At 44.8% G+C, this 16,202-nt stretch overlaps 2 protein-coding genes across 2 annotated transcripts; one reads left to right on the top strand and one right to left on the bottom strand.

Annotated features, from left to right (window-relative positions):
• The first annotated feature begins 123 nt into the window (after positions 1-123).
• Positions 124-4,353, top strand: ubxn6 (UBX domain protein 6). Its single transcript, XM_058073128.2, has 11 exons — positions 124-312; positions 763-923; positions 1,002-1,066; positions 1,150-1,278; positions 1,348-1,445; positions 1,532-1,607; positions 1,693-1,777; positions 2,108-2,327; positions 2,420-2,550; positions 2,616-2,764; positions 3,307-4,353. The coding sequence occupies exons 1-11, from the start codon at positions 230-232 to the stop codon at positions 3,430-3,432; spliced, it is 1,323 nt and encodes a 440-aa protein (XP_057929111.2). The 5' UTR covers positions 124-229; the 3' UTR covers positions 3,433-4,353.
• An 813-nt stretch (positions 4,354-5,166) lies between these two features.
• On the bottom strand, positions 5,167-15,916 carry chaf1a (chromatin assembly factor 1, subunit A (p150)). Its single transcript, XM_058074098.2, has 16 exons — positions 15,661-15,916; positions 14,968-15,006; positions 13,867-14,432; positions 12,836-12,898; positions 12,481-12,725; positions 12,308-12,389; positions 11,103-11,171; positions 10,806-11,023; positions 10,561-10,729; positions 10,106-10,186; positions 9,856-9,957; positions 9,535-9,784; positions 8,467-8,620; positions 6,658-6,982; positions 6,497-6,569; positions 5,167-5,878 (listed from the first exon to the last, which is right to left on the bottom strand). Exons 1-16 carry the CDS (start codon positions 15,833-15,835, stop codon positions 5,766-5,768), a joined length of 2,724 nt encoding a protein of 907 aa, XP_057930081.2. The 5' UTR covers positions 15,836-15,916; the 3' UTR covers positions 5,167-5,765.
• Between the last annotated feature and the right edge of the window lie 286 nt (positions 15,917-16,202).

Here is a 16,202-nt window from a genome sequence, read left to right as displayed (position 1 = left end):
TGTCTTGGATTAAAAATTAAAAAATATATATTTTCTATACACTAAATAGCGGGTGACATTTGATCCTACATTCATGAAGGTTTCCTGATGGCAAGACATCCCACCACACGGTGGCAGCACTTCCGCGAGCGCGACACGGAAGTAGTGCTTTCGTCACTGAGGTGGTTTGTTGTCGTCTCTTGGCAGCCACAAGTCCTCTCTTTATTTTTTCTTCTTCTTGCTTCTAAAGATGAAGAAGTTTTTCGATGACATTAAGAAGGACATGAAATTTAAATCGGCGGGCCCTGGGAAGAAGCTTACGGAAGACAGCAGGCAATTAGCAAACTTTTTCTTCCTCGGTCGCTTTAGCTAGCCAGGCAGCTAATGATAGCACAGCAGTGACGTTCTGGGTGCTCCTTTTCCAAAAACAACCATTTCATTTTAAGTGTGGCTTTCATTGCGAAGGTTCGGTTCTCGACTTTTATTTCCCCGCGTTGTTTTGTCATGATGCGCTCAGCTCAGGTGTGGGCGGCGTCTAATTGCTGGGCGGCTAACGGTAAATCCCAGGCAATCTCATTAAGTCACGTGTTCCATGTGTGACACTTGCTGCTGCATAATAGTACTTTTGCACGTATCAGGACATGTCATTTATTAATTTATTGTATATATTTATAGATTTTCTGTGGGTGACAGTGTATATTAATGAATATCTGTGACACACCTGCTCATTTCTGTGTAATAAGACAAGACTACTAATAACCTCTGTATTGTGACTCTATACAGAGCTGAGTCTGACAGAGACCAGAGGAGTTCCGGTTCCAAGCAGCAGCACCGAGATGCCCCCAGCGAGGGATCCCAGCGTGCGGGAGCGGCAGCTCTGGCCAGGATTGAACAGCAACGGCGGCCCAAGGTCCACACCTCCCAGGATGCCATCAGGAACCAGGGTGAGATGCGCGAATGTCCGTGATGTGGCTCGCTTCTCTCCATTTGGCATCGTGGAAACCTTTCATGCTGGCTTGCAGTGAAAAGAGAGCTGGAGGCGGAGGCTGCTGCGCTGGCTGATAAAGACAAAGCTGAGACTGCTGAGGTTTGTTGTTTCTTTTTCTCTCTCCATCTTTCTGCACCAATGGAGGCTTCTAAGACACATTCGGGTGTTCTTTGACTGCGCAGGGAACAGACGTTGCCTCCAAAGACCGTCGGTGTCTCTCGGTGTCAGGTGTGTATTTCACCTGCCCGTTAACGGGAGCCACTTTAACCAAGGCGCAGAGGGACGTCCACATTAAAGAAGCCATTTTAATGGTATGCCTCACGTATTGATCAACTGGAATCATATTCTTATTAATAACAAAAACAACACGTTTTTGTCAGCGCTTTGAAGAGGATGCGGTGGAAGCCTCTGTGATGATGATCCACACTTTTAACAAAGACAAAGACAAAGTGAAGGCTGCAGTGGACATCATAAGCAAGTAAGAAGTAACCGTACATATTTAAATATTAAATATTTAAATATATAATCATCGTATATATAATATGTCATAATTTTTCTATACAGGTATGTTGAAAACATATGCAAGAATCCTTCAGATGACAAATACAGGAAGCTTAAACTGAGTAACAAAGTGTTTCAGGTGTGTTCCCCCTGCCGCCCCCTATTGGTTGGAGGGTTAATGACACGGTAGGATGTATTTTCCTGGGCGTGTCGCTGTGTTGCAGGACAAAGTACGGGGAGTGGAGGGCAGTCGGGAGTTCCTGCAGGCCCTGGGCTTTACCAGCGCCATGCTTCCTGTGGAAGGTCAAGGTAATCCACGCTTCGTATTTCTTTTAGTATTTCTGTTTGGGGTCTGGAACCAATTAAGCGTGATAAATATGGGATGAGTAATCGTGTTTTGACAGGAAATGATTTAGCCAAATGTTTCCACATTCACGCCCTTTCTGACGCAATTCTTACGGCCTCCATCTGAAAAGACAAAGGCGCGTGCCAGGCTTTTGGTGTGAAGTCAGGGGCCAGAAAGTCGGCCAAAAAGAAGGCTGGGATAGGCTCCAGCATAGTCGAGTGAAGTACTAGAGAAAATGAACATAGAGTACCAAGTACTTCTTCTGGTATCAGGTATCTGTCTTTTGACTCTAGACGAGGACGAGGAGTTCCTGGTCTTGCCAGAACAGAGTCCAGACGCCCTGGAGCTGATGAAGGAGCGGCGGGATCGTCTCCAGCGCGGCGAGCCGGTCCGAGCTCAGCTGGACCGACAGGCTCAAGCGTTCCGAGCGTCGGACAACGCCACAAGCTTCGAGCTGCCGCCGGAGTTCTACAACCTGACCGCGGAGGAGCTGAAGCGGGAGCAGCAGCAGAGGTACGACACCAACTATATGAAAGAATGTTAGGGGGAAAGCGGCTGTAGGCAACCTCCTGTATCGGTTCATGTACGTTTGCTTGGTTTCTCAGGAGTGATTTGGTTGAGAAGAACTCGATGCTCCGCACCAAGGCCATGAGGGAACGAGACGAGCAGAGGGAGAGGAGGAAATACAACTACACGCTCCTGCGCGTCCGACTTCCCGATGGAAACCTGCTGCAGGGTAAGCGACGCCGCCGTACCACGCGGCATCAGATGACCTAGCTTGTAACATGTGACCACCCACAGGGACCTTCTACGCTTGGGACCGACTCCCGGCGCTGTTCGCCTTCGTGCGAGACTCCCTGGTGGACGGCTGGCAGCCCTTTGAGCTCATCGCTCCGGGGGGTCACAAACTACAGGAGTCAGCAGATGTCGCGCTCGCCGAGTGCAACCTGGTTAGTACGCTCTCAAAAAAAAAAAAAAAGATGGCAGCCTCTCCTGCTGTCTTTGTTAGCAGTGTAGCACTGACGGAATCATTCATTCATTCATTTTCTACCGCTTCTTCCTCACGGGGAGAGGCGGGGTCCACCCTGGACTGGTCGCCGGCCAGCCAATCCCAGGGCACATATAGACAAACAACCATTCACATTCATATCTATGGACAATTTAGAGTGGCTAATTAACCTAGCATGTTTTTGGAATGTGGGAGGAAACCGGAGTACCCGGAGAAAACCCACGTATGCACGGGGAGAATGTGGGAGGAAACCAGATTACCCGGAGAAAACCCACGCATGCATGGGGAGAACATGCAAACTCCACACAGACATAGCCGAGGGGGGAAATTGAATCCTGGTCTGCGCGCTAACCACTCGACCACCGTGCCACCCAGTGACAGAGTCATCTTCCAAATATAATTTCTTCGTTCATCTGCTAAAAGTATTTGCTACACTTCAAATGTAAGCTCATCTCTTCTATTTGTGTATTTTTTCCCGTAAAGGTCCCCGCAGCTTTGCTGTCCTTGTCCTGGGATAGCGCCGTGCAGGCAGACATTGCGGCCGCAGGAGGAAAATGCGCAGACATCCTCAAACCAGAGCTGCTGCAAAACATTCGGACCCTGAGCTGAGCTCAGCAGAGCGTCTCCTCGCTTCGTTTCCCTCCCGGTGCCGCCGGGCTGAAACGGACCCTCATCAACCGACTCGTCGTGCGCGTACTTGTTACTTGTCCGCAAATGCTAACATCAGGTAGCTGTCGTCTCTACAGCTAAATGAAGGAGAAACAGAAGCTACTGGATCTGGAACTGGAACCTAGCCAATGGGATGTAGATAATATTCCCAACAATTGCTTTGATCACAACAGAACAGAAGAAATGTTATGTCAACCACGGGCGGTGTCCCCCCCCCCTCTGTTCCAGCTGTAGCTCCTTTTACACAGCATGTAAAGCCAGCCTTTTCCCTGCGTCAGCACCAGTTTGTGTTTTCAGTATTATTGGATAGCAGGTCGCCATATTGGCATCTGCGTCAGGAAGAATGCTCAATGGACTCTGAATGGATGCGTTCTGTGTGAAAAGGGTTCAAGGAAAGCTGCCCTGATGTTTATTAATGCCTGCTTTGAATTCCTGAAAAAAAAACACTATGCCCCCCCCCCCCCTCCCAAGTCAAGAGTCGTACTTGAGAGCAAATTAACTTGGTTTGGCCCATGTATAGTTCTAGAAGCTAGATGAGAGCAGTGTTGAGTAAATGCTTCTCATGTGCTTCGACAAACTACCTCTCATTGCTCATCTTTTCTCCAGCACTCCATCGGCAAAGTTCCAACACTTCCGTTTGTGTTCTTGTCTTTGTTTTTGAAATGACAAGGAGTCAGCACTTTGTTGTTTTGCTTGTACATAATAAAGATGGCGTCACACACCTGCACTAAACTAGAGAACTGAATGGAGAACTGTTTACCACCTTCTAAAAATACACTTTCAACATGAAATAACATCCGTAGTCACCTTTATACTCCTATTAGCAAATACTGTGGTATGAAAAACTTTTGGAATTTCTCACATTTCTGCATAAAATCACCATCAAATGTGATCTGATCTTTGTCAAAAAAAACTGTGTCTGCTTTAACTAAAACCACCCAAACATTTGTAGGTTTTCATATTTTAATGAGGATAGTATGCAAACAATAACAGAAGGGGGGGGGGGGATAACTGAACCCTCTGCCGAAGGAGACTTAAAGAGCAATTGAATGTGATGGTTCTGTTTCTTATCCACCCCCCCCCCCCCCCCCTTTCTGTCATTGTTTGCATGCTATCCTCATTAAAATATGAAAACCTAGAAATGTTTGGGTGGTTTTAGTTAAAGCAGACAGTTTATTTCATCTGTGTGATTTTGACAAATATCAGATCACATTTGATGGTGATTTTATGCAGAAATGTGAGAAATTCCAAAAGGTTCAGATACTTTTTTCCATACCACTGTATCATAGACGCAAACTTAAACATTAGCATTGAGAAAGTATCATCCATCCTCACTATGAGCTTTAATCGCTTGATGGATATGCATGGAAGCCATTTACCATACATACACCTAACACTCCCGCCGGCTTTCTTTACACAACAATGTGCAACGCTAACTACGCTACACAACACCAGACAGCTGCCACCTTATCCGTAGCAAGCTAAATAGTTAGCCTCTGATTTATTCCAAACTTAAAAAGGGGTTTGAAACAGACCAAAAAGTAAGAAGCCAAAAATATACCACTTCCACACAGAATGAGAGGGGAATTTTTATTCCGCTCTGCATCCACGGTGCAAGTTAATGCAGCACTTGTCCGGGAGTACAGACCTGCCAACTGTACTCAGCATGGACTCTGGCGCTTGAATACGCTTGTAGGCTTCACTGCTTTTAGGTTCCAGTTCAGAGAAACAGATTTGAAAACATTTGTTCCCCAGTACACACCACGGTTTCCACACTGCTAAGTTACTCATACAACTATGTATGATTGATATCATGGCAGATATTAAAGACTGAGAAAGACTTAAAATTGTAGTGGCGGCTCAGTTGTTTGATAGATTATTAGAAATGCTAAAAAAATCAATATTTCACGTCAGATGTACAACAGCGCCACCTCTGGCAGGACCACAATCAACAACTGCAGCCATTTTATTCTTGTTTAATGAATTTGCTCTTGTTCAAGTATTGTTGCAAAATACAAAATACATATTTATATAAAACATCTCTTGGCTACTCCAGTCAGGGTTAGAAATAAACAGGAACTTTGTGTAGAAAAGAAGTATTTGAAGGTTACAATGCAGATCTTTATAAGAACCGTAAATAATGCTGTTTTGCGTATGGAAAACGCACCTGTGAGGTTTGATGCCCGTCCGCGGCGCAATGTTGAGCAGGTGAAGTCAGTGTGAGCCGACCTGCAGCAGCAGTGTGGTGCTTTATCTCGGAATTCCGTGAATTCTTAGGCCGTGGCCAAGGTGGGAGCGGCGCTGGCCTCCGGGAGAGCGGCCTTTCCCGAGTGCGTGACTTCCATCGCGTCGTCACCCTCGATGGAGGAGTTCTCTCTGGCTGCGCCTGCAGAGAACAAGAACGCTTTCAGCTTTTGTCCCGTTAACAAGGTGAGACTGACCAGAAAGAAATACGCCATGTGGGGGCGTACTTGAGGCATCTGGACTACTAATATGCCCGCACAAAACAAAAAAAAAAACAAAACAACAATTTTTTTAACTATATTAGAAAAGCAGAAAGTGAACAAATGTAACAGTTAGTGATTGTAAAAGTACCAGATGGAGGGGTAGGATTTATTAAGCTTTGCTTCTTCCTACTCCTTTTGGACATGTGGAACTGGGAACTGATTATGTGATGCACTCAATTGGAATCTGATGCATGTTCAAATGAAATTAAACCATTACCATAGTCTCAACCTCTGGCATAAGCTTGGCTCCTTCCCCAACAGAGAAGTGCCATTCCGTGTCCCAAGAACCATTATGGCCACCGAAGACCAGATCACCCAGGCCCTGGGCCGCCACCCAAAGCACATTGCACCAAAGCTAGTGAAGCCTGCTTAGTTTTTTTGACAAGATGGTGGGTGTACACACGGGGCGGTCCAGAGACAGCATCATGTCCACGAGGAAGGAGGATTTCCATGAAAATATAAAATAATATAAAGGAGGAAGATGATCAGCAACTCACTGCTCTGTATGGAGACAACTACACAGTCGTCATCGTCGTCATCATCCTCATCGTCTGCCTCCGTTGCCTCCATCTGATGGGGGTTATGACCAAGACAGTTTCAGTTCCATAGCACTATGGCTAATCACATTCAGGACAATAATAATAATAATAATAATAACCTGTTCGGGGTCTCTGCATCGCTTCATGAATTTGGTGATGGACATACTGCCCGCGCTTTTTCTCTTGTTGGAAGACGAGCATGTGGCGGGGGACCTCTGAGGTGTGGCGGGGGAGTTTCCTTGGGAGCCTGTGGCCGCCTGCTTCTCTTCACGGGAGGACTCCTCTCGAGCGCCGCTGGTCAGGTAGGACCACTGGCACGGCACCGGGAGAGCCTCCAGGGAAAAGCGGGCGAGCACGTCGGCATGCACGTACCAGCAGCAGCGTCTGTAGGCGGCGCGCTTCTCATACACGGCGTTGTTCTTGATGAGACGCCTCAGCTGTATCCTGCAGGAAATACACACGTATTTATGTACTGTGTATGTAGTTAACATAGCATACAGGATTTGGGACTACACACATATCTACGACACCTAAGCTATTGTTTACAAGAACTTCCTGTATACAAGGCTAGTTATCACGTGAACTGTTTCCGCAGCTGGTGCAGACACTGACTGGAGTCGGTATCAATAAAAAAAGCAATGGTATCCATGGAAAGGAATATTCCAATCTCTTGTCTACATGCGCCGCTAGACCCAAATGTCATTTCTTAGAGAAAACTTCCAGTAAACAACAAACATATAAAAATTAGCAGTAATTTAACAAGAAAAAAATCCAAACATTGATTGTCATTTAACGATATTACTATGTATCATCTTCCTGTTTATCTCCTTTCTTCTGCACTGAATGTTCACATCATGGGGCGTTCAAGCGCACTATGTAACTTTGTGTTGAGCTTTCAGACAGCAATGTAGTCCATGTTTATTCCTGTTTGGGAACCTACATCTTAAATGTTAATAATAATGGTGTTATAATAAGAAGAAAATAATAAAATAATAAAAATAATAATTATTAAAATAATAATAAATAAAAAATAAATAAAAAATAAATAAAATAATAATAATTAATAATTTATAATAATAAAAGAAGTGACTTACTGAAACACTGACATAAAGGATGGTATTGGTATAAGTTTAACCCAAATTTGGGAACCTACATCTTAAATGGTGTTATAATAATAATAATAATAATGGTATTATTATTATTATTATTAGGACGTATGAACCAAAGCTTCAGCACCATGTGGCCCAGAAGAAGATACCATATGTGGACTCCAAGGGTGAAATCATCACGCCAGACAAACCGAATGGAATTAAAATGGAAAAGTTTGTCTTTGACATCTTCCACTTTGCCAAGTAAGCATCATCACACCACATACTGGACCAGTACCCAGCAGTACCCAGCAGTACCTACCAGTACCATCTGAAAAACACATATGAAGAAGAACGCAGTCTGACAACTTTCCGTTTGAGCGGGTACAAGATACCTCAATCGGATTGGGGAAAGGAATATTCCACCCATGGGAATCCCATTATATATTCATTGGGATTGGCGCTTTTCTTTGGGAATGAGGTGTATACAAAGGTTAGATAACCGAATGGAATTGGAATATTTGTGTCCATGTAAACGTGGCTAGTGCCACCTTGCGGAAAGTCGGACTGGATCAGGACCAGAGCGGCAACAGGTTCTGGTGCAAATCTGGTGTTCTCTCTAAATCTAGTGGGTGCGGCTTAAACACCAGAAATTACAGGTCCAGTATATGGTATCATGAGCTAAATATTGTACTGTATACTGTGTATGATACATCATCTATACTGCTATGCAAGCTGTACACTGACTACCCTAAAGATGACTTTCCATAGCTTTGTCCCTTGATGGAACCAAATGCTTTCTGAAACGTGAAGTCTGTACTGATGACATGTTTTTTTTACCGAGTGGGCATGTCAGGTGATCTGTCTGGGGTGGACGGTCCTGCGGTTGATGTGGAAGACGAGGTCTGCTGACGACAAAACTCCTGAAACTCTGCGATGATGGCTTTGCTGTTGTTCAGGTTGCCGTGCAACAGCGGCAGCAGCTCTCTGAGCACTGAGGAAAAGTTGACCAGAATAAGTACGTATACCGTATGTGCAGTGGAACCTTGGTTAACATTGAAAACTTAAACCACAGTTTTGCGTACATTGTTTAGTGTCCAACATGGCACGTTCTTAATAAACATACCTCGACCCAAATGGTAAGTTAGAGTTTCAGTTGGACCTTCTGGAACAAGTACCGTATTTTCTGGACTATAAGTTTAGACTATAAGTAAGACTATAAGTCTGCACAAACATTGTGCCAGATTAGTAAAATACTGTATTTTCTGGACTATAAGTCACTCGGGAGTACAAGTCACACAAGGCCAAAAATGCATAATTAGGTAGGAAAAAAAAACATACAGTATTTTCCAGACTATAAGTGGCACTTTTTTCATAGGTTGGCTGTTCCTGCAACTTATACTCCAGAGCGAATTATAAATGAAAAAAAAACTACCATATTTTCCGGACTATAAGTCTCAATTTTTTTCATAGGTTGGCTGTTCCTGCGACTTATACTCCAGAGCAAATTATAAATGAAAAAAACTACCATATTTTCCGGACTATAAGTCTCAATTTTTTTCATAGGTTGGCTGTTCCTGCGACTTATAAATGAAAAAAGTGTTTATGTTCCATAAACACTGGACACCTTTTCTGTTTAAGTTTATTTTTTGTGTAGATGAATAAGCATTGTGTTAGCATATCTTACACCTATTCAGCCTGTTCTCTATTCGTTTATTAATATTAGAACTTGCCTTCCAAGATGATGTAATGTCTGTTTTGGTCAAGTAGTTTGTAAAATAAATTACCCGCAAAAAATGCGACTTATACTCCAGTACGACTTGCATTTTTTGCATTATGCGACTTATAGTCCAGAAATTACAGTAATCATGCATCATGCATCAATCCTGTCAGTACAATCTCACTTACACTGCACTTCTCCAGCACAATTTAGAGTCTGCTCCTGCGGGCTGGGGCTGGTGGCCGCTTTGGGTAAGGGTTTGATGACGCACACGGCGTACGACTGCAGGAGGTCAGAGGGAGGCGCCTCCCCCTCCCAGATGCATCCCCGCACCAGCGGCTGCAACACCTTCATCTTGTTCTTGGTGGACATCAGCTCGTCCCACTCCCGCGCTTTCAGTTTCTGTTGCAGCTTCTGCTTCTCCAGGTCGCCGCCGTCCTGCAGAGAAGCGCGGGCGTGTGAAGAGGGGAGCGGCGGTTTAGAAACAAACCCGTAGCTCCTTCCTGTACCTCTTCTTCCAGTGCCCCCTCGTCGTCCGAAAGGTATCCGTGAGGAACGAAGAAGCCGTCATCATCATCGTCATCATCCTCACCCCCTTCCTCCTCATCCTCCTGAAAGTAATATCACCTTTCAATTAGGAATGGAAATCTTTGTGGTAAACAGTGGAATAATCGTCCAGGTTGGTACTGTTGGATTGTTTACCTTTATCATGATTTATTATTGTATACTTATTTTACATATTCAATCCTGCTAACTCACCCCTTCGCTGTGTGAGAGGGACTCCCCGGGCTCTTCTTCCTCCCATTCTTCATCGCTGTCCACCTCATAGTCCAACAAATCCTGCAATAGATAAATAAATTAAAAAATAAATAATACATTTTATTAGTATAGCGCTTTTCAAAATACTCAGACACTTTACAGAAAAATGGAGTTGAATAAAAACAAGTAAACGATACGTTAAAATACAACATTAATTTGTTTATACACAGTTAAAACATGAGTAAAAGCGGGGCGGGGCACAGCAGTCAGGTATAAAAAGTTTTAAAACATTAAAAACATATTTAAAGAGGTCAACAGCAGATTTAGACTGATGTGTATGACTTTCTGTGTATGACCAGTTGAAAAATAATATCAGCATATACATTCCATAATATCTCAAAGGAGTAGGAGGTATTGTAGTGGTTAGGATTACACGGCGTCTGCAATGTCCGCACCTTGTCTTGCCTGAGGGGGCAGCGTGGTGTGATGTGCAAACTCTTCTTCCTCCATGTGCCCCAGTAAGCCGGTCGGTAGTTCTCGTGAAACAGAAGCAGCTTCATGGGTCCGAACTGTTTGCGGTCCGGCACGCCGTCTCCTTTGGGCCCGTCCACGACTACACAGTCACTGAAGAACAACGCACGGATGTGTGACCCACAAGTTACCGTATGGGACAAACGGTACAATGATCCGCATGTCTCACCTAACGGGGTTTGGTGGTCTGGGTCGGGTAGGGCCTGACCAGCGAGGCTTCCGCTGGATCCAGTCCTTCAGTGAGCATGGGCTGTCACTGGGGTAAGACAAGTACCGGTCCAGGTCCTCCAGGGCCGACTCCTCGAACTGAACCCGGCACAGTGGCGCCATGCACATGTTGTCTTTGATCTCGAATGGAGCGAACTTCCCACAGGCGGCCGCCAGAGTCTGACACGAAAACTGGATTAGAGAGACTTGCAAACAAAGAAACAAACAAATGCGTACGCGGACGTTGAGCTCTACTCACCTTTGGGGCTGCCTGGATTTTGGATTTCTGTAGAAACCTGGTAATCTCTGCTTTCTCAGCTTTCAGACGCTAAAAGCAGACATGAAAGCACTGTTAAACACAAGGTGCATGGATGGAAAGAGCAAATAAACATTCAAGCCGAGAGGAGGATGCTTAAGTTATATGGTGTCATACTCTACTCTAACTGCCCCTCAGTCAGTTTTAACTTCCTACTATTTTCCTTTTTGGTTCCTACCTAGATGCATCTAACTTAATGAGGCGGAACTAATGTTCCCTAAAATCGTTGTTTCTACACGTACACGTTTAGTTGTTACGCCAATAGAAAATAAGAAATAGATCGATAGAACGATAGACAGAGCGATAGACAGAGCAATAGAACAATAGAACGATAGACAGAACGATGGACAGAACAATAGAACAATAGAACAATAGAACGATAGAACAATATAACAGACAGAACGACGGACAAAACGACGGACAAAACGACGGACAAAACGACGGACAAAACGACGGACAAAACGACGGACAAAACGACGGACAAAACGACGGACAAAACGACGGACAAAACGACGGACAAAACGACGGACAAAACGACGGACAAAACGACGGACAAAACGACGGACAAAACGACGGACAAAACGACGGACAAAACGACGGACAAAACGACAGACCGGACGATAGACAGACCGGACGATAGACAGACCGGACGATAGACAGACCGGACGATAGACAGACCGGACGATAGACAGAACGGACGATAGACAGAACGGACGATAGACAGAACGGACGATAGACAGAACGGACGATAGACAGAACGGACGATAGACAGAACGAACGATAGACAGAACGAACGATAGACAGAACGAACGATAGACAGAACGAACGATAGACAGAACGAACGATAGACAGAACGAACGATAGACAGAACGAACGATAGACAGAACGAACGATAGACAGAACGAACGATAGACAGAACGAACGATAGACAGAACGAACGATAGACAGAACGAACGATAGACAGAACGAACGATAGACAGATAGAACGATAGATAGATAGAACGATAGATAGATAGAACGATACCCTTTTAGTTCTCACGGTGGTATTGTAATAAATGCATCAGTACAACTGTACTGTAGAGTACAGCAAGACTTCAGGTACAGTACTAAACAGTAGAGTACTAAATATGCAGGTTTGAAACACTCACGTCTTTCTCTTCTTTCATGCGCTTCTCCTCCTCTTTCATACGCTTCTCCTCCTCTTTCTTACGCTTCTCCTCAAGCTTGGCCCTGGGGGAGGTGTCGGCATCATTTAGCGGTCCAAAAAATAGGACCTCAGTGTATCAGGTTCGGAGAGAACATGCAAGGGGGGGTCACTCACTCCAGCTTGGATTTGCGCTGCTCCTCCTTTGCTTTCAGCCTCTCCGCCTTTTCCCTTTCCTCCTTCTCCTTCTTCTCCCGCCTCTCCTGCCCATCTTTCTCCTTCTTCTGGCGCTTCTCCTTCTCACGCTCCTCTTTCAGCTTGCGGGTCTCTTCCCTCTTTTTCTCTTTGGCGGCCTTGGCTTCTTCCTTCTGCCGCTCCCTCTCTTGGCGCACCCGAAGCCTCTCCTCTTGCGCTTGTGGACTCTGCAGCGGCGAAAAAGGAGACTTTCAGCGCTCTTTTCATTCGCAGCTGTGCACAGCACGGCCCATGGTGGAAATGACTTTAAAAAAAAAAAATAATAATAACTGCTCACCTTTAACGAGCATCTTCTGATCTTTTTCTCATCTGCAGGGATTTTAGGAGTTGTTGCAGGCTCCTAGAGACATAAATTACATTAGGATTTTAATGAATAAACACAACCTCTCAAGACAAGGTGCACTTACCAAAAAAAAAGTGTGTAATCGCAAGTCAACAACATACATAGCATAGCAACATTTCCCTAGCTAGATGATACCAGCCTGCATGGAAAAGCTTCAATATCAGCGCTCAAATACCAGCAATCAATTCCAGACTCCCCGTCACCGATATTTCGTAGGGGGCCTAAATAAAACTATACAACGTAATGGTGAAGTAAATATTAGTATTTTCTCATACTCTTACATACTTGCTATGGTTCTCTGAGTAATATGGCTTCTTGCTTAAGCCTTTTCAAACATTCAACATTACAAAACAGTAGTGATGTTACAAGAGGTGCCGGCGTTAGTTTGGACTTCAGAGAGACAAGATATGGAGCCAGCTAGAAAGTACAGTATTACAGTATTACCAACACAACCATGCAAGAAGCTAGCCATATCACATAATACATAGCATTTATGGACAAGAAAACATGCATTATTTTATATATACTGTATATTTTATATTACACTTTGTAGATTGTACAATTTTTTGTAGTACATAATCATTTCCAAGAGCCAATTCAATGCATCACACATGAAGATACATCCGCCTGTAATTCTATCCAAGGCCAGTAGGTGGTTTTGTGTGCACATGAAGCTTCAAGAAATGAACCCATTCTCGAACCAGTTGACTGAAATGGTTCGAGGCCTCATGGGGCTTCATCTCATCACTAAAAAAAACAGTCCTATTAGTATCGGCCTATACTCAAGTCTTTATGCATGCAGTTGGGCTTGTCGCGACAATCAAATCCATTAGCCGCATGATGAATAAAAACAAACCACCGTGATAAATTTCCATGTGCGTGCGTGTTTGTTGCAAGAAAATTATCCCGGTGCGACGGCTTTCCAGGGTCACCGTGCGTAGTGTCGTAGTGGTGTGGATACGTACCGTGGGCATGGTGGTTTCGCTCCCCTCTGGCGAGCTGTCGTGTGTGGAACTGCTGGATGACTTGTTCCCCAAAATGGAAACATTCTCCGACGTGTTCAGCTCCTCCGGCTCGCTGTCTGAGTCCTGTGTCGTGTCAAGCAGGGAGCCGCCATTACCCTCTGCTTCTTTGGCTTCATCTTTATTGGCCGGGACGCGTGTGCAGTCTAACATGTGCACGTCAGCGGAGTGGTGCGCACCGCTCGGTTTCCTGGGGGACGTGCTTGTGCTTGCGTTGTCTTTCAACTTGCGGTCGATTGCGGCAGGAGCATCTGACATCTTCACCGGAGACATGGTGTCTTCCGTTAGATCTATGACGGTGTCAGAAGCTGTGGGGGGGCCGCGGTTAAGAAAGCCATCCAGGGGGCCTCGGCCGTTGACCAAAGGGGGTCGACTGCGCGCGTTGAGCGGAGAGGACTCGTCGTTCTCCAGGTCAGAGACTTGTGGTTCAGGACAGGCGTGTGCACGAGGACGCTTGGGCAGCGCGTTCTCTTTGGGTTCGGGGTTCAGACGCTTGAAGGGGAGGCGAGCTGCACGCAAACAATAAAAATACACATTTACTATAACTATATATGTATGTAGCCAATATGCTAAAAGGATGCCGACTGGAAAAAGCAATTCAATTGCTAATGAATTAACACGTATTTTTCATTCATAAAATGCAGGTAATACAATCATCCCTATAATACACATGTAGGCTCCAGCACCCCCGCAACAGTATCACTCGGATACTGTGAACATCCAGCAGCAACACAACATTTTGGCATGACTACTATTTTGACGAAAAATATACTGAACCAGGGCTGCACAGCGGCCGGGTGGTTAGCACACAGGCTTCACATGCTAGGAGACCCGAGTTCAATTCCACCCTCTGCCATCTCTGTGTGGAGTTTCCATCTTCTAGCGGTAGAAAATTAATGAATGAATAATTTATACGTTTTATTTTGTTAATATAACCTTCTATAGCTTTTGTTTCTTTCAGCTTTTTCCTGACGGGCGCCTACAGCCACAGCTGTTAATGCTGGTGTTGAATGAAATGAGTGGTACATCTACTGTACATTTTACCTTGTATGAGTTTCTTGTTGCTTGCTTTGCAGTCCATACCTGCAAAACACAACACACATCATTCACTGACAGGCACACATCACTCCATATTCAATTAATGATTAGTTCACGAACAAAGACAAACAGTACAGTCGGCTTACAATAGCAGTGAAACATGTGACATATTTTTCACATTCAAAAACACAGGAAAAACTCGTGGTTTTCAAAGTGGTCCAGTTCTAATATGGACTAGATGCTTAAAAAAACTTTTAAATGTGCCGTTAATGCACTCACAAATACAACACCGAGTGTCAAAAAACAAACACTAGCACTGCTCATTACGTCAATTCCACTTTAAATGTCTCCTCAAGTGCCGAATTGGAAGCCAACTCAGCGTTGACTCCCGGTACTTTGGACACCTTTTCACCGGGAAAGAGCGCCAGCCTGCCGGAGTGCGTAGTTGCGTTTTACGCTGTGCGACCGTCCACTGTTTACTCGGCAGCCATATTGTTAACCCCGTAACAAGCTAGGACGTAAGTTTTGCCGCACATACAAAGTACGCATACATTGTTAGCACACCACCAGTAGTAGTAGTAGGAAGTATGAAGTAGGAAAGACAACCCGACTCCATTTCTAATAAAAAATATGATGTTAGACACACCATTTTTAACATTAAACTCCAAGCTAGCTAGTTCGATGTCACATTAGCATTACCTCGTCTTCGGGGTGTAGATGCAGCCAAATGTCCTTCCACCGATGGTGTTTCTGCCGCCAACATCCTAACTACTTTTTTTTCAGTGGATGGAGTTTGGATATGACGGCACACACGTCGTGGAAATAATAAAAATGTATATGTTTGTTGCTTAAACAACCGACATGTATTGGTCATTTGTTTCAACAGAGAGCGCCTCTGCTTCCCCGCCGCCTGTCTCGCGCTACGCAGTCGGAATTGGCGGGAGTATGTCACTTGCGTCACCGGGCACAGCTGATTGGTCAGAGTTGGGACGGAAAGCACTCGCGCCGGGTGCGTTTGTTTTGTATTTCACGGCAGCGCATTCTCACATAATTGCATTTGTCGAGTCGAGTTGACGAGGAAATGTTTGGTGCTAACGTTCCAATCGATTGGCCTTAAAACGCAACGTAAATCACACCCCTTTGTAAACCGATATATTTATATTAGTTTGTACATCATAATCAACGCCCACCTCGGGGGCACCCTGAGTTATAAACCGAAGATTACGACTGTGTCGAAGATG

This window comes from Doryrhamphus excisus, linkage group LG4 (genome assembly GCF_037039965.1).
Source record: "Doryrhamphus excisus strain RoL-2023G ecotype Guam linkage group LG4, RoL_Dexc_Guam_v1.1, whole genome shotgun sequence".
NCBI classification, from domain to species: domain Eukaryota; kingdom Metazoa; phylum Chordata; class Actinopteri; order Syngnathiformes; family Syngnathidae; genus Doryrhamphus; species Doryrhamphus excisus.
This window is presented reverse-complemented; position numbering and strand designations above follow the sequence as displayed.

Bases quoted from the DNA above. Each gene is read 5' to 3' on its own strand.
- ubxn6 (XM_058073128.2), top strand. From the start codon at position 230: ATGAAGAAGTTTTTCGATGACATTAAGAAGGACATGAAATTTAAATCG. The intron at 1,279-1,347 runs GTATGCCTCACG...CGTTTTTGTCAG, and splicing joins TTAAAGAAGCCATTTTAATG to CGCTTTGAAGAGGATGCGGT. The intron at 2,328-2,419 runs GTACGACACCAA...TTGGTTTCTCAG, and splicing joins AAGCGGGAGCAGCAGCAGAG to GAGTGATTTGGTTGAGAAGA.
- chaf1a (XM_058074098.2), bottom strand. From the start codon at position 15,835: ATGACCAATACATGTCGGTTGTTTAAGCAACAAACATATACATTTTTA. The intron at 14,433-14,967 runs GTAAAATGTACA...GTTTGCGTGCAG, and splicing joins CAACAAGAAACTCATACAAG to CTCGCCTCCCCTTCAAGCGT. The intron at 9,785-9,855 runs GTACAGGAAGGA...GCTTCTCTGCAG, and splicing joins AGGGGGCACTGGAAGAAGAG to GACGGCGGCGACCTGGAGAA.